This window comes from Rhynchophorus ferrugineus, unplaced genomic scaffold (assembly GCF_030347505.1).
Source record: "Rhynchophorus ferrugineus isolate W39M unplaced genomic scaffold, kcgeb_rfMv2 rfM1, whole genome shotgun sequence".
NCBI lineage: Eukaryota > Metazoa > Arthropoda > Insecta > Coleoptera > Curculionidae > Rhynchophorus > Rhynchophorus ferrugineus.
Genome location: NW_027472580.1, coordinates 40,077,464 through 40,104,550, shown reverse-complemented (window position 1 = coordinate 40,104,550; position 27,087 = coordinate 40,077,464). Strand labels below are relative to the sequence as shown.

Sequence of the window (27,087 nt, the reverse complement as noted above, 5' to 3'; positions counted from 1 at the left end):
AAATGACAAAAATCTAATTATATCACTTGACGGAAGCCTGACTCCTCAAGCTGAATCTTCTAAATACCTCGGAATACATCTCGATGGTAGTTAAATTGGAAATATCATGTCAAACAAGAAGCAGAGCAGATTAGACTCAAAGTCAAGCAACTGTACTGGTTAGTCAGAAAATACCCTTAACTTGGCCTAAAATGAAAGAGATTGGTTTATTAATTGCACTAAAACATTAAATCAACTAGTAATTTAACGCACCCAAAACAAAGTTCTACGATTAATTACTAATGCTTATTGCTACGTAACCAACGAAGATGCATGATGACCTCGAACTCAATTTTTTTATAATATCTTTATTAGATACGCTAAGTACAATCTTAATTTACAATTAATTTATTACTACTTTTCCTATGTAGTTGGATTAATTAACAAGCAAGATGAGTGCGAGAAAATACATCAGTATGTATTCCTCACTATAAAATTATAATTATTTATTAATTATTAAATTATAGCTATAGTTTACACTAAATGTATACACTTTATGTAAGTTCGTATGGTTTTGTTTCAATCTCCTGACATCCTGCGCGCTGTCCAGCAGTTGTATTGCTTCCACGTTAGTATGATTTAGTAATCTTTTTTCGTGTTTCAAGGCGAAATCTTGGATAACCTCGCAAATCTATTTGACTTCCAGGTCATCGTGCAGTTCTTCGTTGGTTACATAGCGATAGGCATTGGTTTTGGTTCTAATGTGTTTTGCTTTTTGTCTAACGTGATGCTTCCAATTTAATCTACCGTCAAGATGGATTCCAAGGTATTTAGCTGATTCTGCTTGAGGAATCGGGCATCCATTGAGTGATATTAAGTTAAAGTGGACAGATTTGGAGCTATTAAGTCGAATTTTCCAATCTTTCGGCCATTTGTAGATTTTGTTGACTGCCACTTGCACTTTTTCTATTGCCCTAGGCAGAGATATATCTTTTGCCATAATAATTGTGTCGTCAGCAAAGGTTCCAAGAAGTGTTTCTTTTGTTGTTAGAATGTCAGCAGTGTAGAGCAGATACAGGAGAGGTCCTAGGACGCTACCTTGTGGAACTCCAGCCGAGATATTTTTAAATGTCGAGAACTCCATTTCGTGCGATACTATAAATTTTCTTTCGAATAAATATGACTCCAGCAATTGACAATAGTTACGCGGTAACAATTTGCTCATCTTACAGATTAATCCCAAATGCCAAACTCGATCAAAAGCTTGTGAGACATCCAGGAATATTGCAGGGCAGTATTTCTTTTCCTCAAACGCTCTTTCAATAGCCGCAGTTACTCTGTGCACTTAATCGATTGTTGATGGTTTTGCGAGAAAGCTCCCATTAATTTTTGGAATACTCTTGAGTATTCTAAGCAAGAGTATGCTAAAAATTAATGGGAGCGTTCTCGCAAAACTCATAGATTCATCTAATGTATCAAGGCAAAATGAAAGTTCGAAGCGATGGTGTTGTTGATAATGCTGTTGCATTATTCTTTATTCATTAATAACAGTAATAATAATTGAAATACCATGAATATACTTTATATTACATACTTTAATTTTACTCTAATATCAGATACATAATTACAACTATAATGATAATGTGTAACCAGCTACCGAAATGAAGTAATAATATAAAAGAGATGATAGATAAGAGGAAATTTGGAAAAATTGTTCTCTCAAGGCTGGTTTACCGTTTAAGAGATAATAATAAGCTTGATGCTTGATAAGTAATAGTACAAACAATAATATATTTATAAGTTTATATAAAAACTTTATAAATATTAGAGAAGCAAGGTTATTTTTGTTTAAGTAATAGCAGGAAAGAAATAAACAACGAGAAAACACTGATGAGCGTGGATTTCCAGATGAAATACATACGCGACCGTCTGTGAACTGTTTGCATAATTTTTGTCAGGCAAAAATCGTTTTTACCTTGTTGCTAAATTGTCAAATTTAATTGGACCCATACGGTTCTGTGTTCTTTGCGAACAAACACGGCCGACGTTTAACATTTGTTTCTAACTAATTACCAGATGTACGCCGAATGTGAGAGATTTATATGACTGATATCCGAAAAACACGTTCGCGAATTCCATGGTAAATCATCTGGTAATTAGGTAAGTCGACGGCGTTGCTCTGTTTCAATTCAGTTTTTAAAATATATCGTTATTTTAACTATTTATAACTACTATATCACTAAAATTAAAGCTATATCTTTTGCTGGAGTTAAGAAAAGATTATTTCGAGCTCTTCTGGAGTTGGTTCAGTTCACTATGTTTAATCATATTTTATGGAGCTGCAAAACAATAGTTTATATTTGTATTGGACTGGTTACACAGTTTTTATACACGGGCTATACTTGAATAGATGACGAAAACTTATTTATGATAACATAAGTATGAATTTATGTAACCTAATACAGATAAGAATGTATGATTCAATTTAATGATTGCTAATATGTCTCCTTCTTTTTTGTATAACACATTATCATATAACACAAAAAATGCTCCCCATTTTATCTCTTTATAATTGTATTTTTGTGTAAAAATTGCTACAATGTATATTAATTAAAATATCATTTCCTAATTTTTCCATCTTTCGTGGCGATACAGATATTGCTGTCACAGCGATCCAATCATCGATACATTTTCACATTTCTTCAACATTTCAACACTATGCGTCAATCGAGATATGACATCAAAGTCACGAATTTTAAATCATTCCAATTTACACCGACAACTAGGATACAACAGAGTAATATCATCATACATTTCTAAAACTGTTTGATATAAGTTGATTTTCGGTTGTACTGTAAATTTAGGTAATGAGTATCGTATTTTGAATGTTATATGTTAGTTAGAGTATAAGTATTCTTAACTTTAGCTTAAGTATTTTAGTTTTATTTTAATTGGGGAAATACATATAGATGTATTAATTTCATACTCTTGCCTTGCTTGAACAACAGTAATAAATTAATTTATAAATTATTATTGTACTGAGCATATCTAATGCAAGATGTAATTAATTAAAAAAAAATTAATTTATTTATGTCTGATGGATGGTGTCTGTAATAACAGATATAGCCATTTCTATAATATTCTTTATGATTCCTATTAGCCATACTCGAAAGTTAACATATGTTAATTATTCATGAACAAATGTTCAGCGTTTGTTTTTTATGAAACACGTTAAAAGAAAATAGAAACGTGTAGATTTAGTTAAATAAGTCAATTTCCATATTTATACAACGTTGTTATATTTTGCTAAAATAACCATGGTTAAGTCAATAATGGCAGTATTCCTATAAAATTCCAAAAAGAGAAACTCTGTGCATATTTCTTGCTATTTAAAATTTAAGGAATAACATATATAAGTATAAAGATATGACAGGAAACCAAAAAAATTTAAGAAACTGAAAATGGATAAAAAGTTAGGGACGCAATAACGCACCCTTTTCCAAATTTAAACTCAGAACTGTTGAATAGAACGCGGAGATGAAAAGGAAGTCCCGATTTAGATGTTTTGAAACTCATAAATTACTTCGAACTTCCACATTCCATGCAATTTTTCAATCATTGTTATAGCCTTCAAGAGTCCCGAAAATTCTATCCACCCCATGACACGTGATTTATTATTAAAATTATGCGAAAGACAATAGTGTAAACAAGTTTAGGTGCGTAGTTAGTAGATTACAAAATTGAGAACGTAGAACATCAATTTGATTAGTTCAAAACTAATAATTAAGGAAGCATTTAAAGAAATATTTTAATAAATATAATGTTTTAAAGTGCATATATTTAAAATTAATAAATACGTGTTTGGTATCAGCCAATATAGTCAATTCAATTTTGTAACACATTAGGGGATGCTTATTTATTGCCTAAGATAATTTTGAACCTTAGCTTGATTATGTATTACAATGTGGTAACAATGGCAACATTAGCGTATTAGGCAAACAATGGATCAAACTACTATAAAGAGATCTTAATTCTTTGTAATTTTTGGCAAATAATGTGTCTATCTGCGCCCCTTTATATACACGTATTATGACGTGGATCAGTAAAAGATCTTTGTCAAAAAATAAATCTTTTAACCCTTTCTTCAAATTTCCTTTTACTTCTTAGTGAGTTGAATATGTTTTCACCAAATTATATATTTAAGATAATAAAGACATCATAACCTAAATGAGCCAAGACAAGGAAATACATGTGGTTGTTTAAAACACGCAATCAAAACGAATTCAAAGATTGTTGCTGTGACAATGTGGAATCTGACATTTTTATAGAAAAGACGAACTTCCGTCTGCTGTATATAGTCCCCTTCTATTTTTCTAAATCGCTCTTCTCATATTTTAAGGCTCACGATATCTAGCAACCTTTGAATGTGTTAGATGAGAATGATGATACCTGACGCTATTGGATGTATGGGTAGGTTGGGACACCATTATGACAATAGAATTCAAAACATCATATATGAAGATTTATGGAAACATTAATTAATGTTAATCTAAGGTTGCTATTAACAGTTTCCTCAATTCTTTGCTCGCCAGGCAAGTCAATATGGATGTTTTGATTAATTATGTTAATTAAATTAAATTTTAATTTTAATTTATTCATTTAAACATACTCTTATAATTCATTTTCCAAAACCGATTTAATTTTACGTGTGACTATTTATGCTTGTTGGTAAAAAAATAGTTCTAGTTTCAAGGCAACCCCGTGTATATTTATATACAGTAAAATATAGCTATAACTAATTTATTAGTTGTTCTAAGTTGCATGACATCGATCCATAATGGATATTAACTACTATTCGAGTGACGCTAAACTTTGGCTGGTCAACACGATCTAATCTTGTAACAGTAAACTAGGGTAAATATCAATAAACGATATTCAATACATGCTTAATACAAATTATCTCGTGATAACATTATTAGTATACAATATATGTAATTAAATTTCCAATATTTACTATAATATTATATGTCTGTATAAAGAGTGTCCATTAGGAATGTTCATATTTTATATTTGGTTTACTTGAAATCATTTTTAGGGTATTTTAAGGAAAAACTGAAATTCACTATTTAAAAAAAATTATTAGTATGTTAATACCAGCCGTTGCCGACTAACTTACAATTATGTACTTACACTCTGTAATAACTTAAAACTAGATACTTAACTAAAACTCCTATGGGCCTTTACATTCATTCTCTAATAAAATAAAAGTTAGTAGCACTTTCGATTGTTCTTAGTATTATTTATTAACCGACTTCAAAAAAGAGGGAGATTCTATATTCGACTGTATTTTTTTAATGTAGGTTCTCCGATTTCTCTGTCAGTTATGGACCGATTTTCAATATTCCTTTTTTATTCGAAAGAGTGCATTTCCGAGGTGATTCCATTGGAACCAAGTCAGGATCTGATGAGGGAAGGGGGGAATAGAGGGGAAACCCTCAAGTTTCAAAGGCACGTACAAAGTTTTCACATATTTTTTTATCTAAAATAATCAGATATTTGGGTATAATGCTGTACAATTCAACTGATGTAACCGTTCAGTTTGCTTTTAAAACACTAACCATATCATATCAAAAGCGGTAGAAACATTTTAGGCAGCTGCTTCTATGTTGTAGAGGTTAGGGCGTTTAGCTCACACGCGGTGGTCGCGGGTTCGATTCCCAGCGGAGGCAACGACTTTTTATTGTTACTTTGATTTTTGTTTGGTTAGAACATTTGTGAAATCATGCGAACCCTGGGGCCTGAAACATTCCTTATTTCCAGTCATTGTTTCTTTATTCCTTTTTTCCCTCAAACGGGCTGCACCTATACTTCGCCTACCCATTGTAATACTTAACAAAATAGCTGCGTAATTTATTGAATAAATATGTAACACTATAAAGATAAAAATAAAATATTTTTAACAAAAAAATTTAACCGACTTCAAAAAATAGATAAGGAACTCACTAAAATATCTGGGTGCATCCACAATACTTCTCGGACGTTATTCGGAAATACTTGTATTATGTTGATATTATTTGTCGCAAAACATCACCAAAACAGAATTCCATAAGTCCATATAGGTTTTAGTATGTACATTATATTTTCCTACAAATAACCATTACAATTTTTATAATTTTTATTCGAGTTCTTACATTTTCTTTTTGATATGCCTTTTCATTGAAATTTTGCCTCAAGATTCATCCTTCATTCATTCTCAAGAAAGTATTTAGCACCGTTACCGTATGGGATAATAGTATTATTCATATTTATTGGTATATAAATATTTATAACCAAAATGTTAGTAGATTCAATATGCACTGATTTACTCTCGTTGATTTTTATTCTCCATATTTCGGTCCACTTATTTATATTATTGCTTAAGTTTTGCTCTATTCTGATTCCTTCTTCGCTATCCTCTCCAATACTAAGTATTGGTCTGGGTCTACTTATTATTGTGTTTTCTTGATTGTCACAGTGTCTTCAGCAAATGTAGACATAGTAACATTTTCTATTTGTAGTATGTCACATCTACTTTTGTATTTGTGTATTTAGTAAATAAATGGAGTCCCTTATATCAGGTTTTACGAAGGCTTGCACTATGTCCAAATATATAGCTGACTTTTTTCTCTTCGTATGCCTTTTTAATAATATCTGTAATTTTATGTATCTGGTCAACCGTTTTATGAAGGCTCATAAAATTAATTTGATGTGCAGATGTTTGGTAGTTTCTATTAATTAATTCGCTAAATAAAATATTTTCACAAATAAATTGTTTTCTGTAGTTAAATTTGTTTTCTTCAAAACAATTTGAAATTTTATCCTACTGAAACTGTAATTGAAGTAGTATTTTCTTATGTTCTTCACTTTATATAACATTTTCATCCAGTCCGAATTAGTTTCTGCATTTTTCACAATTCTGCAATTGGTGATTTAAGTTTCTAATAACAGTTTTGTAAATATCTCTATCACAGTTTTTAGACCTGATCCATATTCAAATTTATAGCAGGTTATAAATATACTCATACTCAGATTTACTCAGTATGTTTCCGCCTAGAACAGTCCTTTTGAATTAATTAGTAATTTAACATAATTCTTCCAGAAAAAAATGACACGGTGCATTCCCAGAGGAAAATACAACTATCCTCTGTTTAAAACTAACTTTGTTTTTCCTTAATAATACGGATACTTTGATTCAAGTTACAATATATTCATTATTGTATAAATTTCAGAATATAAATGAAAAATATATTTTAGGGTAAATTAGATGGCTCGTGAATGGAGGTAAAACGAAATGAAACAGTGGTATTTACATTACGTGACCGTTATTTATTGAAGTAATACAAAAATGTGGAAAATATAAAAGAGATAAAAACGGATGGCAGCGGTGTTACCTGGAAACGAGGCTTGGACAGTCAATGGGGGCACGTCTACACCAAACGATGGTCGAGTACTGATTGAATTGAAATACCCTTCAATAACATCCCAGATAAACGTCTCGGGGTTGTCAGCTATTCGTTATTGGGTTCTAGTTGGCGCTGCTGGCACCCCGCCCGTGTTCAACATCTGGGATTATATTTATGGGTATTTTGTAGACCGTTATTCCACTATGTAAAATTCGACATGCCTCAAGGTCGCTACAATACTCCCCTGCCAGAATTTTACATACAATTATTTTAAGAAAATAAAAATACAAAAATGTATGAAAAAAATCAAATACAAAATACTGATATACCGAACAAAATGTGCTGTATGAAAAGCGCTCTGAAACAAACGGTTGTGGTTGGTACGGTTGTGATCTGGTATGGCTGTTGATATCTTCCGGTCCTACAGATACCGTTGCTTCATCGTCGCTTTGGCACTTGAATGTGGTCCATCGAGGACGGTGAAAACAAGCTGTTTTTCGGACAGTGCTCCCGTAATCGACGCTGTGGGAGAATCGATTGTTCGACGAGGTGGTAGCTTATTTTCTTCGACGACGAGATGTTGGCAATTCTGGTACCTCGGCGAAGATATGACGAGACTACGGTGACTGCAACCAGTACCCAGCTTCTGGACCTGCTCTGTGACTAATCCGTAGTCACATACGTTACGGTAATTCAGAAAAAACAAATAACGACGGTGTCCGACCGAAGCTGCCCAAAGCCTTTCAAATCAAAATGTCTGCCATTATGACGGAGACGGCGAGCGAAGGAAGACATTATGATTTAAACATAGCGCCGAAAGAAATGTTTAGCCGAGACGCTGATGATTAAACAGTGATGTAAAAATCTTTAAGAGTTCAAAAAATTGTGAAAGAAATAAAATTTGGACAAAAAATTTAGAAAAAAAATTATATGCAAAATAGTGAAATGAAATTTAAGGTCTATTGTTCCAGCACTAAGATAAAATTTAATGAGGAACAAATCTTTGAATGAATGTAATTCTGAACGAACAACAGTAAAATCGAAGAAGAATAGTCTTAAAAATATTGAAAATGTTGAAACAAAAAATATAACGGCCACGTAAAATACACCATGTTGCACATACCCTCCATATCAGAAGGTTGCGTGTTCAGATCACGTCGGGGTCACCACTTTAGGGTAAATTAGATGGCTCGGTGAATGGAGGTAAAACGAATTGAAACAGTGGTGTTTACATTATGTAACCGTTATTTATTGAAGTAATATAAAAATGTGGAAAATACAAAATAGATGAAACGGATGGCAGCGGTGTTACCTGGTGGTCTAAACCAAGCGATGGTCGAGTACTGATTGAATTGAAATACCCTTCAATAACATCCCAGATAAACGTCTCGGGGTTGCCAGCTATTCGTTATCGGGTTCTAGTTGGCGCTGCTGGCACCCCGTTCGTGTTCAACATCTGGGATTAAATTTCTGGGTATTTTGTAGACCGTTATTCATTCCACGATGTAAAATTTGACATGCCTCAAGGTCGCTACAATATTAATGGTAAGTGCTTGGCGTTTTTTCGTGTGTAACTATAAGCTAAATCGCCACAATTTGAAGCGGACATAATCCGCCACGAAGCTACCCAGAGACAAAACGGTCTCTCGCGAGCTTTTAAACGGCACCGATTTCGTCGTCGAAAAAAAAACTCCCATAAAATGATAAACTCGAATTAACATTGTGCGGCGTGCACTTACAGAACCATCAGGGTAATTGTGAGCTTTTTAATGCCCGTCCATCCCACTAAAACGAAACTTTCGACACAATGTAAACCGAACGGGGCGGGAAATGAAAAAATTAATCGTAAAACTAAATATTAGAGCGGGCGTAAATTAAAAAAGTTTTTCCGTCGCCTCCTTTTTTGATATCCGCGCTTCGGTTCCTTTTGAATGGGAGACTTTTTCATCTGGATACTTCCTTTTTTTGTAATATATTTACTTTCAAGGCGACAAGTTGGCAAATGTGATGCCCGAAGATCCTATCTAATAAACTCATAAAAGTTGTCTGTAGTTAAGGAAAGAAACACGAAAAGACATTTATGTTATACCTAGTTGTCAATATAAAATTGGTTGGAGAACTATAGAATAGTCTAAGTAGATATACCTAACATACATATAGTCTATTCAAAATAGTGACACGGGAGACCTGTCAAAACGTCGCAATGTTGCCGCAGCAACTCTGAGATTCAGTACATTTTGGCTCTGACATATAACAAAATTTTAATACAAATAAAATAATGAAACAAAAATGTTATATATTATAATTTATTTTCAAAATTATAGTAAATCTAATGCATATATTATCGAAGAACTTAAAACTACAATTAATTATACAGCCACAATTTATTGGTTAGAGTTGTTTTATTATATATACATTGAACTTTTTTTCACACTAGTATAGGCGTTCTAGGCGCGTTTTTTTATGTAGTGGTATCCCCCGAAGGTCTAATCTACCTAATTAACAATTGTATATCTGAGTAATGTATTTTACTTTCATTAGAGAGCATATTTATGTTTTACGCTTACATTTTGTTTCTTTCGTTGCAATGTATCTTTGTAAAGTCATTATGATATTACTATATTTCTCTTTAGTTTGTTCTGTTACTACCTGTATACATCTTTCTTGATAAAACTACATTTAATCACTGCATTCTCCTTAATGCATTTGCCATATCTGCAAAAGACTTAGTGTTATTTCTCTCCTCATATATGTTAACCAAATGTTCATGTATATTCTGAACAATAACACACATGCTTATAAATCTTTCGCACTCTATAATACTATTTCCTACAATTAAAGTATATTAATTGTATACTGACCTTTAGTTGTTTCCTCTTTTATCACCCTCGCTTGATAATTGTCAGCATTGAATCATAAACCAACATTAATTAAGTTTTATTCAATCACTGTCAATTTCAGAAACACTAATCAAGTTAATACTCATATAATATACTAATCAATCAATCAATCAATACTATCATATATCATACTAATCAAGTTACTAAGTTGTTTATTTCCAATCTATCCAAAAACTTGCTCAAGATTCTATCATTTGTCAATTTCTTCTTCAATGTGTCTGATCGAGCTCACACAAACCGAAGATGTTATTTTTGACAATGCCTCTTTCCATAAATCCAGACAGTTCTGGTTTAAATATCCTTCTCGACCTGAAAGTCTATTGCAATACCCCATATCAACTCAATTGGATTAAATATGCAGTCATATGGAGGAAGACGTAATACTCTATGGCCATAACGTTCAGTAATTTGATGTACCATATATCTTTTCTCAGGATTATTTCTACCTTTTTCTATCAACTTTTGCTGTCTTCACACTGATGTCTTTATGCTAATGATCCAATGTACCGAAATATGTACCAATTCTGAAATATGTTGGTCTCATTTAACTATATAAATTAATAAAATAATTCTTCCTTGATTTTGTTATGTTTTTAAAAATTGTATTCTTTTAAAAGCGATCTCTGGAAGTTCTATTAAACCCCTTCGTGAATTATCTTTACATCATTTAAATCCTATATTACCCAACAGTGTATGAAGGCATGTTCTATATCCCTCAAATAGCTGTATATATTTTGTCTTTTTATGGATACTTTCCAGAATAACAATTTTCTCTGAAATCATCGTATTAAATTATATTTCGATTGAAAAAACTACTTACTCTTTTTTACATTTCGTATATTTTATCTCTGATACAGCTAACAACAAGCTGATCTTGATTCGTCACCTGTTTCGCATAAAGACGCTTCAATAAAAACCTAGGTGATTTGCAATTTATTAAAACAAAGCGTAAAAACGTTTGCCGGTTTATAACCCGTAATTATAATATTTTTCAGAATTTTTCAGACGTTTGTTAATCGAACTTCTCTAACAGCCTTCTATCTCTTTTTAAATCGAATAAAATGTGAAGGTTAATATTGTCTGACTGTAAAACGAATTTACAACTTTAGACCGACACATAGTGACAAACATGTCACTACTGTTTTGAATTGACTATAGCTCCCATTTAGACACATCACATTACAAATTCGATGATCAATAAGCAACATTTAATGAGAGACAATAAATTCATATCAGAACATTTGTTGCAATATATTTACTTTCAAGACGATAAGTTGAGCTTAATCTGCTCTGCTTTTTGTCAAACATGATGTTTCCAATTTAATCTACCATCGAGATATATTCGGAGGTATTTAGCTGATTTTGTTCGAGGAATCGGGCATCCGTCAAGTGACATAATTAGGTTTTTGTCATTCAGCCGTAACGCAAAATTAATAAGGAAGATTTTGAGCTATTAAGCTGTATTTTCCTGTCTCTAGTCCATTTGTAGATCTTGTTGACTGTTACTTGTACATTTTCTTACAGCCTTAGACATATATACAACTTTTGTCATGATAGCTATATCGTTGACAAATGTTCCAAGTACTGTTTATTTTGTTGTTAGATATGAACAGTATAGCGCAGAAGCAGGAGTGGCCCCAAGACAGTGCCCTGAAGAAATCCAGCCGAAAGTTTGGTTTAAGGTTTAAATGTTCAGAATGACCATTCATGCGGGACTCTAAATTTTCCTATGAAAAAATATGATTCGAACAGTTGACGTTAATTCTGTGGTAGACAATTGCTTATTTTTTAAATTAATCCCAAATGCCATACAATACCTTTTCAACAACCACTGCTACTCTGTGTATTTGATCAGTTGTGGAGTGGTGATTTGGAAATCTAGCATTTCTGTAAATCAATTAACATAATTATTGGAATAACCTTAAGATATTTCGGAACATGCTTCAGTCTCAAACAGGCACTGAATATTTATTTTAAACATGATTATTGCTTTTCGTTACAGCTCTTTCTGTAACCCAGGTGACGTATCATCAATTCCAGGAGCCTTTTTAGGATTGAGGTTGTTGTCAATTTTTGTGCCAACTTCAATTGGAGACATAGATTTACAGCTACATCGAGCTGGTAAACAAGATTTATATATATTGTATATTCTATATCGTTCGGTTAGAATACGTTAGCTAAATGTTCTGCGAATAATTCAGCTTTTTTATCTTTGCGTCGAACCCATTCATTTCGATCATTTTTTAATAGGCGATACTTTAATAATTGGTCTTTTTCTCCGAGTTGCTTTCCATAGCGAGTAGTATTTGTCTGCTTCGGGGCATAATTCCCTTATACATTTCTCGAACCAACTGTGTTTATATTATTTTTCAAATGAGAGGGTTTTTCGTATGAAAACTTATTTTTTATCATATATATACTTACAAGTCGACAAACTGTCAAATGTAATGTTCAAAGGTCTTCAAACATCTAATAAACCCACAAATTGTTTATGCTTGAGAAAATCAAGAAAAAATACTATATTTATCTTAAAATTATTTATAAATATTAAATTGATTGTGGAAATTTAGAGCAGTCTAAGTACGCACACCTAACATATATAACTCCCATTTCGACAAATCGCTTTACAAATTCTTGGTTAAATGTTGTTTAATTTAATAAGAGAGAACAACTAATAAACTCATTAAAATTATCTATACATGAAAAGGAAACAAGAAAAAACATCATATTTATATCATTGGTTAATTTTCTGTTATTTTAAAGTCGCTTCAGAAGGCTTCATGTTCCCTCAAATAGAATGAAATATTTTATTTATTTTATCTCCAAATTTACTATTTAGTTAATATATATTTTTATTTTTTATTATTTATTTTACTAATACAATAAGGGGCATACTTAATGAATATATTGTAAGACTTTTGGGTCAAACATTAAATACAAACCAATGTTATAGAAGTAAAAATTCGATCTAGTTAATTTTAGGAATAGTTTCAGTCATATCGTAGTATATGAAAATGTATATGGAACTCTACCTGCTTTGTCCACAAGACATAGCTCTTTGAAGTTGCCACGTAGTTTCTATCTCCAACTCATAGGTTCAGTAAAGAATTATTCACTTCTAGCGAAGATGTGAAAAATAGCGTCTATTTTTCACATCTTATTTAGAGACAGATTTTCAAAGCTGAATGCAGTCCGAAAGAATAGAAAAAAACATAAATAACAGTGAACAATAGCTTAAATAAAAAAAAACACTATATCAATTTACTTAAATAAAACTTCAAAGTTAGTTATGTCTGAAGCACAAGGCACGTACTTACTTAAATTACCACTATGTTACTTTTTATCTTACTGAAACATACCTAAATAATCTTGATTGGCGTATTTAAAATATACGATTGGACTTAATTTGAAATCAATAGTTGGTGAAGCAGTCTTTGTGGAGGTTCTGTTTCCCTTTTTAATAAGATCACGTATTATTCGAACAAACAAATCCTTTAAATCATCTCAGATTACCGAAAGATGTCACGCTGTACATGCCCCGGGCTCGTGTAATTTCCGAGAGGGCTTTGAAGTCTACCAAAATAGCAACAGAAAACTATTTGAATTTCATGTAAATATTGTAATCCTCTTTGCCTTCGGAGATATATAACTTTAATTCGTATTGCACAAACGAGGCTTGAGCTGTATTATTCGGAGATTAACTGTATATTCAATATAGGTTCGTTCTTGGATATGTGCATTATTTAATTGTTTATGTACAGAAAGTACCTTCATGAAAGTGAAACAAAAGATATAACTGAATATTTATATATAACCTAACAGTATTATTGATAGTAATAAAACAATAATAAGAAAATATTTAATAATACGTTTATTATTCAATAAATTCAATGAATTAATTTTTTGCGATTCTGGAACAGCCTAAGCTCAGAAGAACATATTTGAAGGTACTATAATTAAATATCTATAATTTTACATTTTATATTATAGTTTATTAATTTTCACGGTGAATCTTTGAACTGAATGAATCTTGATTTTGAACTCTCTTTATGCTAAAATATTGGTCATTTTGCCTAAGAAGATACTTACTATTAATGTTCACTCTGTTAATACTCTTTAAAACCTCCAAAATAATTCTATGTTGTACAATTTATGATAAAAGCTTCTTCCCAACTTCAACCATGACATTATATCGCCATCTTTAAACTATAGTCAGTATGAGCTAATTTCTATACCTTTGATAACTTGTAGTTTTTCTTGACTATGTAGTTTTCTAGTACTAGTTGTAATACTAGTTGACATAAGAAGGACATCCTTTTAGGTTTCAGCAATTTTACCACTGATTCTCTACTGATTTTTATTAACTAATCATATATTGACTTTCGCTTTATATAACCTATCCAAAGAAGTTTTGAACATATGTCATCTAAATTTTTAAATCGACGTAAGGTCGCAATATTACCGTATCAACTCTGAGTTTTAGTTCAGTTTGGCTTTGATATGTAACAAAATTCTAATCTATATAAAATAATTAAACAAACATACTATTATCAAATACAATTTATTTTAATATTATAGTAGATCTAATGCATATATTATCGAAGGACTTAAAACGACAATTAAGTACACAGTTATATATAATGGTTTGTAGGTTAGGGTTGTGTTTGATTATATTTACATTGAACAATTTTCCATAGTACCTATGAACTAGAGTACGCTATTTATGTAGTTGTATCTACCCGAGGCCTGATCCACCTGATTTTTATATCCAAGTAATATATTTATATAGTCATTTCCATTCTGATCACCGTGTCTTAGAAATTGGCAGCAAGTAATCATATCATATTCAGAAAGTTCCATTCAAGTGAATAACTAAGCTGTTAATTTCCAGTCTATCTAACATTTGTCAATTTCTTCTTCAATGTGGTCTGATCGAGTTTAAGGGTTAGAAGGTGTTATTAACCATACTTGTTTCCAGCATAAAGTACAATATATCTGCAATAAATCTTATATATAAAAATGAATCGCAAAATATGTTCCTAAGCGCATAACTCAACAACGCCTGGACCAATTTGGCCAAATCTTTTTTTAAAATGTTCGTTGAAGTTCAGGGATGGTTTTTACGGCGAGAAAAATTAGAATTATTGCTGGAAAAACCCTAAAAATAGCCCTTTTTGTTTGAATTTGTTTCGTGTATCAGTTGACAATTCATCTGTCATCTGTCAAAAGTCATCTGTAACAGACAACTTTTTTTTTTTAAATTTGATATGACTTGAACTCAAATCCTTTTAATCCGTACGAATTGTTTTATTTATTTAAAATTTTTTATTTGTTTAAAATTTAATTCAAATTTTAAATAAATAAAACAATTCGTACGGCTTAAAAGGATTTGAGTTCAAGTCATATCAAATTTAAAAAAAAAAGTTGTCTGTTACAGATGACTTTTGACAGATGACAGATGAATTGTCAAGTGATACACGAAACAAATTCGTATATCGTGTTTTGTGCAGAGTGTTTAGTTAGTTAGTGTTTGTTTAGTTCGTGATTAGTGAAAAAATAATTTATATTTGATATGCCTCCTATAAGACGAAGCAATTTAGGTAGAAGAACCAGAAATGCTATAAACCAAGCTAATTACCGATCTAATCGTACTGCACAAGAACGTGACGACGGAAATGAACGTGAAAGAATTCGGATATCACAAACGCGTGAAGCGCGAGCGCGACATTCAACTAATAATCGCGCAAGTTTGAATCCAGCTGCTTTCAGTTACGATGTGTCAATTGACTACAGTAACTACCAATGTGTTGTTATTGGTTCTATGAACTTGGTTTGCTCACACTGTAAGGCATTAAAATACAAAAACGAAGCCAATGGATTGTGTTGCGCAAATGGTAAAGTGAAATTGATACAATTGGATCCACCACCAGAACCATTGTACTCATTGGTTTCAGGAATAGGAACAGATTCTATACACTTTTTGACACATATTCAACAATATAACAATTGCTTTCAAATGACTTCATTTGGGGCAACAAATGCAGTTCGGAAAAATTTTATGCCAACTTTCAAGGTATGTATTATAGCAGTTACTCATAATTATTTTAGCGAACAAAATTTTCTGTCACCAAAGTTAAGATGTGTTACTAATCTTCAATTTCTTAATAATTACGAAATATATCACTTAGTCATCATATTATATGGTGATTCAGTTTGAGTGACACTTTTATTATATTTTATATTTGATAGATATTAGTTAAAACTAAATATATACTTTTTAAGATCAAATATTATTTAAGTTTGATCATTGACAATCCATTAATTTATACCACACCATAATATTTTTTTTATTTACAGATACAAGGGCAAATATATCACAGAGCAGGTTCACTGTTACCAGTGTCAGATAGCGACAACAAATTCCTGCAAATTTATTTTATGGGCAATTCACCACAAGAAATTGATCTGCGTTGTGCACATAACAATTTAGTAAAAAGGTCTATTGTAGAACAATTACAAACTTTATTTCATCAATACAATCAATTGATTATATTGTTTAAAACTGCCCTGGATCTGATTCCATCCGATAATCACAAAATTGTAATCAGAGCTGATAAAACACCTGCAGGTCAACATACAAGACGTTTTAATGCACCAACTATTGATGAAGTTGCTATCGTTGTAGTTGGAGAAAACTTGGAATCCCGTGATATTGTTTTACATCGTCGGAATTTTCAATTACAACCTATAAAGGAAACACACCGCTCATATGATGCACTGCAATATCCCATTATATTTTGGCAAGGTGAAGATGGCTACGATTTATCAATAAAAATGATAAATCCCATTACAGGTAACTAAAATATTAGTTTAGCTATGGCGATAATATCTCAGTCACTATATTATGTATTTTAATTTTATATTTGAATGTTATTAAAACAAAATCTGTTTACAGGTTCTGAAACCAACAAAAAAGTCAGTTCAATGAACTATTATTCATACCGCCTAATGATTCGGGAAAATGCAGATAATCACATATTGAAATGTCGGCGATTATATCACAAATATGTTGATGACATGTATGTTAAAATTGAAACGGAGAGATTAACATTCATCAGGTTGAATCAAACCAAACTCCGATCTGAAGAGTATATTCACCTTCGAGATGCGATTAATACTGATGGAAATGCACAGAATGTCGGTCGGATGACTATTCTTCCAGCAACATACATCGGAAGCCCTCGGCATATGCACGAATATGCTCAAGATGCCATGTCGTATGTTCGTCATTATGGTACAGCAGATTTGTTCATCACATTTATATGCAATCCGCAATGGATAGAAATTAAGCAGGAGTTATTACCTGGGAAATCATCCATTGATCGTCATGATATTACAGCCAGAGTCTTTAGACAAAAGTTGAAATCTTTAATGAATTTCATCGTAAAACATAATGTGTTTGGTGAGACACGCTGCTGGATGTATTCTGTGGAGTGGCAGAAACGAGGATTGCCACATGCACACATTTTGATTTGGTTGGTTGAAAAGATAAGGCCAAATGAAGTTGATGCAGTGATATCAGCTGAAATCCCTAATGTACAAGTAGATCCTGAATTGCATGAGGTAGTTATCAAAAACATGATACATGGTCCCTGTGGAACTCTTAATCAAAATTCACCGTGTATGATGGATGGTAAATGTTCAAAACGATATCCACGGACATTAATATCGGAAACAATTACTGGTAATGACGGTTATCCATTGTATCGTCGCAGATCGACAGCAGACAATGGAAAATCAACAATTGTCAAATTAAATTAACAAGATATTGAAATAGATAATCGTTGGATTGTTCCATATTCACCCATTTTATCAAAGACATTCAAAGCACACATCAACGTTGAATCTTGCCATTCAGTGAAATCGATTAAATACATTTGCAAATATGTAACCAAAGGAAGTGATATGGCTGTGATTGGAATTGGTGCAGAGAATTCTAATGATGAAGTTACCCAATACCAAATGGGCCGCTATGTCAGTAGTAATGAAGCAGTTTGGCGAATATTTTCTTTTCCTATTCATGAGAGACATCTTTCTGTTGTTCACTTAGCTGTGCATTTAGAAAATGGACAAAGAGTGTATTTTACAGCACAGAACGCAGTACAAAGAGCTGCTCAGCCACCATCTACTACATTAACCAGTTTTTTTGAGACATGCCAAAACGATGATTTCGCACAAACATTGCTATATTCTGAAATGCCAAAATATTATACCTGGAATCAATCCTCAAGGAGATTTATACGACGGAAACAAGGAAAACCAGTTCCAGGATATACAGATGTATATTCCACCGATGCGATTGGCCGGATTTATTCAGTACATCCAAGCAATGATGAATGTTTTTATTTACGACTGCTATTAGTCAATGTACGTGGCCCAACATCATTCCAACAGTTACGAACTGTTGATGGTGAATTGTGTGGATCCTACAGAGAAGCCTGTCAACGTTTGCAATTGCTTGAAAATGACGCTCATTGGGATCAAACTCTCAATGATGCTGTAATATCATCACACGCTCATCAAATACGAACATTGTTTTCTATAATCATATCTACATGCTTCCCATCACACCCAATTGATTTGTGGATCAAGTACAAAGATTATATGTGTGATGATATTTTGTATCAAATACGGAATAGAATGGGAAATCCAAATATACAAATCAGTGAAGAAATTTACAATGAAGCATTGATTTCAATTGAGGACATGTGCTTGATAAGGTCAAACAAACTATTAATTCAATTAGGCCTGACCGCGCCCAATCGTCCAATGCATGACGCTTTTAACCAAGAGTTGCATCGAGAAAGACTGTATGATCTCAACGCTTTGAAAGAATAAATTCAAACAAATCTTCCACTGTTAAATGAACAACAGAAGTATGTATTTGAAACTCTTATGAAAGTAACAAATGATGAAACTGGAGGGATTTATTTCTTAGATGCACCTGGTGGTACAGGAAAAACTTTTTTTATTTCATTAATATTAGCAACAATTCGCTCACAAAATAAAATTGCACTTGCACTCGCTTCGTCGGGAATCGCAGCAACTTTGCTTGAAGGTGGTCGAACAGCCCATTCAGCACTAAAATTGCCATTAAATATGCAAAGCAATGAAACTCCAACCTGCAACGTTTCGAAGAACTCTGCAATGGCAAAGGTTTTGCAGCAATGTAAATTGATTGTTTGGGATGAATGCACGATGGCACATAAAAAATCTTTGGAGGCTTTAGACAGAACCTTAAAAGATCTACGTAGCAATAATAACCGATTTGGTGGTGCAATGATTTTATTAGCAGGAGATTTTCGTCAAACATTGCCAGTGATTCCACGATCAACGCCAGCTGATGAACTCAATGCATGTCTAAAGTCCTCCAATTTGTGGAAACATGTTAAAGTACTTCATTTAAGCAAGAATATGCGTGTCGAGTTGCAAAATGACCAATCTGGAAACATATTCTCTAAACAACTCATTGACATTGGTAATGGCAAATTTCCTATAGACATGTTGACGGCTTGCTTTTGCTATGACTATAAACAAGTCCCAGGGGCAATCATTAAGTGTTTGTGGTATTAATCTAGAAAACCCATGTTTCTCACATGGTCAATTGTATGTTGCCTGTTCCCGTGTTGGAAAACCATCAGATTTGTTTATCTATGCGCCAAGTAATCAAACAAAAAACATCGTATACCACAAAGCAATATAATGATAATAATAATAATAATTATGATTCACATGATTAACAATAAAGCGATTACTTACTTTTCAATCCTTATATATGTTTTATTTAATTATTTTTTATTCACAACGCCCTATCACCAGGGTGATGGTTCTGTTCAGGAGAATTTTTTAAAATACGTAGGCACAAAAACTGCCACATTACAAATCTTTTTGACAGGACGAAGTCTGTCGGGTCAGCTAGTTATTAATAAATTTTGGGACTAATAAAATCTAATCAATTGGTATTTCAACGTTTACCTTTCTCATCAACTTTTGTTGTCAAAAAAACTATTTTTATTATCATCTTGCCATGAGTCACCATTGGTTATATTGGTCCCATTCTGAAATATCTATGTCTCATCTAAATATAAATAAAATCAATAAATTGAAATAATAAGTCTTCCCTCATTTCATTATATGCTTTTAAAAATTGTATTCTTCTAAAAGTAATAACCGGAAGTTCCATTAGATCTCTTAGGTACTTTTTAGATTAACAGTTTCCTCTAAAATAATTGTATTAAAGTATATTTGTTGATATTTATATTGATGACGTATGTTCAAAACTTCTTTGGATGCACTATATATTTCCATACATGCAGCAAAGAAATTCTACTACTTAGATCCTCAATCATATTTACAAAAATACTAGTAGGCTTCGGAACATATTGGTCATAAACGCTCCACATTTTTTAGAATATTTTATCTGATTTCGATGTCAGCAAAAAAGAAGAACGTGGCAATTAATTCTCACGGGAGAAAAAATCTGAATCAATCAAGAGGATTCGCTGGTAGATAAAACCTCACGGTGACAGGGCTAAGGGCCGGCCGAGCAGCCATATCAAACGCAAAGCTCAAAGAAAAATAATTAATGATCGTAGAAGAGGAGCGATAAATTTCCGGGCACAATGACATAAAAATCGGAAACGATAGCTTTTGATGGCACAGTAAAAAGAATGAATCGGTACGTCTGCTATCCCGTATTTAATATTTCACCTGACGCGGCCACATTTTTAACCGAAAACGCTTAAACCAATTTGTTTTTTGGTTTTGGATATTTAGGCCCTCTAATTGATGGTTAATTAAACTTATATCGTTTGTACATTATTTAAACTTACTGCTTAAGCTTTATTAAATTTTATAGATTAGTAATAATCAGAACATCTTGTGTGGTAAACTCTGTCAGGCTAAAAGAATTTATAAATTTAAAAAAAGTTTTAAATAAATACGAATGTATTTTTCGTTTGTTTGTTTTTATGATAAAGGTTGTGATATCTATTTTAGTTTTTTACATTTTGTATTTAATGTTTTAACAAATGGTAATTATTTAATAATTATTAAAATTTTAACAAATGGTAACAGCTGCTTCAACTGGCTGCTTACATGGGTTCCGATCCACATTCCTACGATGATGATACTTATCCCCTGGATACTATTTCCTAGTTGGCTTTTCTGTTTTCGAAATCATGATTATAAAAAATCATAAAAATCACGTTGCAACCATGCTCCTACCGGATTCTAACCCGCGACCATCGCAGCAATGGGAGAACCGAGGAAATATACTACGATAAAGATCTTCTCATTAAAATGTTTTAGATTTCATCATCATATTTACGCAAATATTAAAATGTACATTAGTAGTATGTTCGGCTTTTAAATCCGTGAAATGTCCAGATTACTCTTTTACTACTCTAACCCCTCAGAATATGCCATTTAGCTCCTCTATCTATTAGTTCCTTTATATTTCCCTCGATTCCATTTCGTTATCTATTCATTAGTTTCCATAGCCAACTTGTTCTTTTAAATATAAAAAAACCTAGTCAGAATATATTTATTTATTTTTAGAATTGCCTTACTATCTCCTGAATGCCTTTGATAATAGTGTAATATGAGTAGTGAACAAAGGTTACGGTATCCAAGTTTGTTAGAACAGTCCAGGAACAATGGATACAGGATTTTGGTACATTGGCATCCACAAGGTTTATCATGGAAGGCTTGAGCACTTTAATTCCCGTTGGTTCCGCTACTAGTGGTAGTGTCAATACAAACACTATTTTAGTTTTTGTCATAATATATATGTTTCGTGGCAGTATAGCTGTTGACTAATTCACATATTTGCGCGTTTTATTACTTATGGTTTTAGTGTCCAGGGTTTATTCCACTTCAGTCTGCGAACAGTATATCCTCTATGCCAGCTACTGCATGGAGCCTCTGGGTTATCATAGAACCTGGCTTCGTGTTTTCCAGAGAACCGTTTGATTTCTTTCTTGGCCGTAGGAATTTTCAGGTCTCGATGCAAATATTCACTGCGTACATATCATGGTTGCACTTTGCTACGCAATACCCTATTCAAGAATACTTGAGTCTTATTCACATTACTATCCCGGGTACAGCCCCACAGTTCTATACCATATAGCCCTATTGGTCTGAATACTTATAGATTAGTTTCTTGTTGTAAATTGGCATTTTGGATTTTCTTCTATGAAGCCAATATAGATGTTATAATTTAATTTGAGTTCGGCTAGTTTCTTTTTTCCATTTCAATATGACACCTAGTCTCATGTCTAGATATTTAGCACTATTTACCTATGGTACTATAACACCATTCAATTTAAAGACTGGGTGGATTGTTTAGCCTTTTGTTGGTAAAATTAATAGGAACAGACTGTAGCTCATTTTATTTTATTTTCCAATGTTTGGTCCAGTCTATTAGTTCATCGCTAGCTGCCTGTAGTCTCCTATGAATAGTTCTTGGTTTTTGACCACTTCTTCACAACAGTGCTCTATCATTCGCAAATATAGGCATCCTAATTCCCTCGAGTTTTGTTATGTCACAATGGTTTGTGCCACATATTAAAATATGAAATTTTATGTAAAATAGAATTAAAAGTATTAAACAGAATTATTAAATCAAATGAATTATGAATGAATATATGAATATATATCCAGACGTTAATTTTAAAGATATATCACTCTTGGTGAACCGCTAAAGTATTCAAAAATAAATACAACCATTTAAGGGAATACTTGAATTAATATAATCCCACAATCTAAATAAATGCCGAAAAGATGAGGGAAAAAAGAAATCGAAAAATACACACTTTTTGCAACAAGATTAATGTTCCAAATAAGGAACGATAGACGCGAGGAAAACCCCAAAATTGAAATTAAATGTGATATTATACAATATATCGAGCCGTCGCTTATATATAAGACGATACGATACGCGCGTTTAAAGCAATATATTTACGTATGTATTCGCCGAAATGTATATATCTCGAGCAGGGGCACGCGGTCTAATATTAAAAATTTTCTTCGTCCGAACGTTTCCGATCAAAATATGTGTCACCCCCAGGTGAAATATTAAATACGGGGCCGCAGAAACTCGGTCTCGCTGTTTTTTTTTCGCTCACATTCATTCTTCTACGCCACGAAGTGTAACGTCGAGTGTTACATTTTTATTCATAAAAAGCTTTGGAGAATAATATATCGTTTTACGCAAGGTTGGTATTTCCTTTCAGAACGTTTAATTTCCATTAATTAAATTTCAAACATATTACAAAATATAACAAAAAGATATTCTTAACTTTCATTGAAATACGCTTCTGTGACTGCGCTATTGCGTCTTGAATTTATATTTTGATTTATTAGTTTTCGTAAAGATTTTTCTGGGATGTATGGGAAGGTTTACTTAAAAAATTATTATTTTTCTTTTATAAACATGTTTACTATTTTACACGAAATATTAAAATCAATTAAATTAAAACTGCCTCTCTCCTTTTTTCTTCTTCCTTGGCTGTTTCTGTTGATTATTGACTTTAATAGAGCTATGTCCTAAAAAGAAGATCACACAAAAGGGGGGCGTTGAAAACACACTTTAAACTTTAAAGCTCTTTTAAAGAAGAAATTATTCCGTATCAAAATACAATGAGATACCGATGTGTGAATAAAATTGTAATTCAACGTGGCATCTAAATGTGAGGTTTTGTCAAGGAAAGCAAATTCAACGATTTTAGAGCGATTGAGAAAAAATGCTCCATAGGCACTTGGAAATGGAGACTATTTAACAGGCTATTAACAAACTTGCCAAGAGTCATGAAGTTTGAAGCAGTCAAAAGGACGACACAATTTGATGGAACCTAAAATCATTTAATGCAAAATGTCAGTTTTTTATTTGTAATACCTTAGGATTACTATTAGGATTAATTGTTCAGATTGTATTTTCAGTAATATCACTGAGATATTATTTAAAAATGTTAATTAAAATGGTGACAATAATGTTTTTAATATAATCCGTGATTAAAATTTCATTCCAAATGAGCAGTTTCACATTCGGGTGAACTAAAAGGACACTTTAATAATCTAGGTTTATTTGGAGTTACCCCCTCAATAAAATTCCGTTGTATTAAAAAAAATGATGCAACGAGCTTATCAAAAAATGTCTGGGGCCTTATTCAATCGGATTGCAAGTAATATCTACCACCTGGATTGGATTGGATTCTTATTTTAATTCAAGGTTATGGTGGCAACTGGCAAGTTTCATCTCTATAATATGGGCGCATAATATAATTCAAATCCTTTTTAAGGTTATTATTATTATGTGGCTGTGCGAATGTTGTGCGAAAAATCAGAGCCAAAGTCTATATAGAGTTAAAAATGTTCTTTCGTATTAAAAGTAAGTTACATTGATTTGAACTCTTTTAGCTCAAAAATATAACCAAACCAGACATTGTGTAATGATTACGACAAAGACAATATAATTACTCACTATATATCCAATTGCAAATTAAAAAGGTGATGCATGTAATTCAAGCAAACATAGGTGGTTACATCCACTACTTCATATCTACAGATGAACAAAAGATAAACACAAACTAAAAAAGACTAAAAGAATACAAGGAAGTGACAGAACAGCTATTTTGGAGCTCGAAAGCTTTTTAATGAGAATATAATACTTACATTTGGGGATATGGCACCCGCTGATCGGGCTGCCGTTATTGGGCACGAGGACCTGGCGAAATAACAGATTGTGATACCAACTATTGATTCGCGAACTTGAATTAACACACGACTGGATACTGTCGTATGGGGGCAAAAGTTATGACAGCAGCAACGAATGAGGTCGTTTCAGCCTGGAGGGGGAGGTTAGCAGTGACGCGGTGCTAAGCTCCCAGCATGTCGACCAGCTCGCGAACAAGCGCGTTTTCAGAAGAACTTGAGCTGAGTTGTTCGTGGACTAATGGAGATATGAAGTGCTTGATTTGCGAATTTTCTGACAAACCATGGCAAGATTCTCCCGAGGAACTTATTTTGGAAAACTTGAAATCGTCTCACCTCATTGGGTGTAATAAACTTGAAGTAGACATTAGATCCGTGGAGGAGTACGGACCGAATTAACATCTTGTAAAATAGGCATTTGATGAAGATTTGAAGTCTGCTAGAAGAACTGCAACCGAACCGTCAATCGAAGTGGGGACCTAGGTACGTGACGTTATCCAGCTATGGAAATGTTACGATGTCGATCTTAAGTTCGAGACGCGCAGTGCATAACGCTTCTTATGGAAAATGATGGCCCCGGTCTTCAGGGGTTGATTTGCAACCTCCATAATTTGAACCATAACTTGACTGCATGATCGAGTTGCTTCTATAAACGCTCTTGAATTGTACCTTTGAACCTGGAGGCCGTGAATAGAGCAATGTCGTCAGCGTAAAACGCGACGTCAATGTGCTCTTTGCTCGGCAGGTCTGAAATAAAGAGGTTAAATAAGGCTGGGGAGAATAATACTATTATCAGATAATAATGTATTTTTATTATACAATTAATTTTAAGTTAATTTAAAATGCGTTGCGTAATTTAAAATGTTAAATTGCAGATGAAAGTATCACAAGTGTAAATATTTCGTTGTTCATCATTTTATTGAAACTATAATTATATAATATTGTGTTACTCAACTTTTATCCAATATCTTGACTGAAAATTAATAAATATACTATTGGCGAAGAAAAAAACAGAAATCCACTTAAGGGATATATCTAACCAGGAAGAAGCTCAATTTTATATCGACTGGAATTTATGTCCGTAAGAGGCACGATCTTTTTTGGTTTGTATCGGACAAAGAACGACGGAAACATAAGCGGTTTAGGCGATTTGAATGAGAAGTGAGGCTATTCCGTATAAGATCGATCCCCTCGATGGAGAACTCAATTTTTGGACGTTTTACTAGTTGATTTTAAATTGCATTCTGTAAAGTCGGAACGCTAGTCGAATATTCTCAGTGGATCTCTTATACACCTTTTATGTTTGTCGCAGACTGGAATCAGTTTGCCGAAACTGGAATTGAGTTTGGCGGATCAAACCCAATCCTACATTTCTATAAAACTTCAAAAAAAGTAAAAATAAAAGAAAATGCAAAGCCTCTGAAGGTCTATTAAACTTCTTCAATATAAATTTTTAAATAAAACTGAAAGAAATAATATTAATATATATATATATATATATATATATATATATATATATATATATATATATATATATATATATATATATATTTGAAGAAAGGAACTTCACTGATCTTCAACATTCTTATTAACTATATTCTTACTAACTAGAAGAATATTAGAATTATAATATAGAATTATAGCGACCCTCTAACTTTTCGATACAATTTTTGTAGTACGATTTGTCCTTTGCTTCAAAATAGCCCTCAGGAATCTAGATGAGGAAGCAATTCGAAACCCAATTCATGGATGTTTGCCATCATTTTCACTGACTTGTGGCACGGTGCATTGTCTTGGTGAAACAGCACTTTCTTTTTCTACAAATGCGGCTGTTTTTCGGCGATTTCGTCCATCAAACGGTTTATTAACGCTATGTAATAGTCGCTGTTGATGGTCTTTCCTTTTTCAAGGTAGTCAATGAAAATTATTCCATGCGCATTCCAAAATACCGACACTATAACCCTACCAGCCGACTGTTGCGTTTTCCCACGCTT

The 27,087-nt window shown here is 32.6% G+C and overlaps 2 protein-coding genes across 3 annotated transcripts in view; both read left to right on the top strand.

Annotated features, from left to right (window-relative positions):
* Positions 1–27,087, top strand: part of LOC143197179 (uncharacterized) — a 467,772-nt gene that overhangs the window by 160,533 nt on the left and 280,152 nt on the right. The gene's annotated exons all lie outside the window — the stretch shown is intronic.
* Positions 16,380–18,257, top strand: LOC143199953 (uncharacterized). The gene is made up of 3 exons (XM_076410159.1): positions 16,380–16,394; positions 16,679–17,174; positions 17,277–18,257. Exons 1-3 carry the CDS (start codon positions 16,380–16,382, stop codon positions 18,140–18,142), a joined length of 1,377 nt encoding a protein of 458 aa, XP_076266274.1. The 3' UTR covers positions 18,143–18,257.

What these genes read in the sequence shown, in the direction of transcription:
- LOC143199953 (XM_076410159.1), top strand. An exon ending in AATGATAAATCCCATTACAG is followed by an intron (nt 17,175 to 17,276) that starts GTAACTAAAATA and finishes ATCTGTTTACAG; the next exon opens with GTTCTGAAACCAACAAAAAA.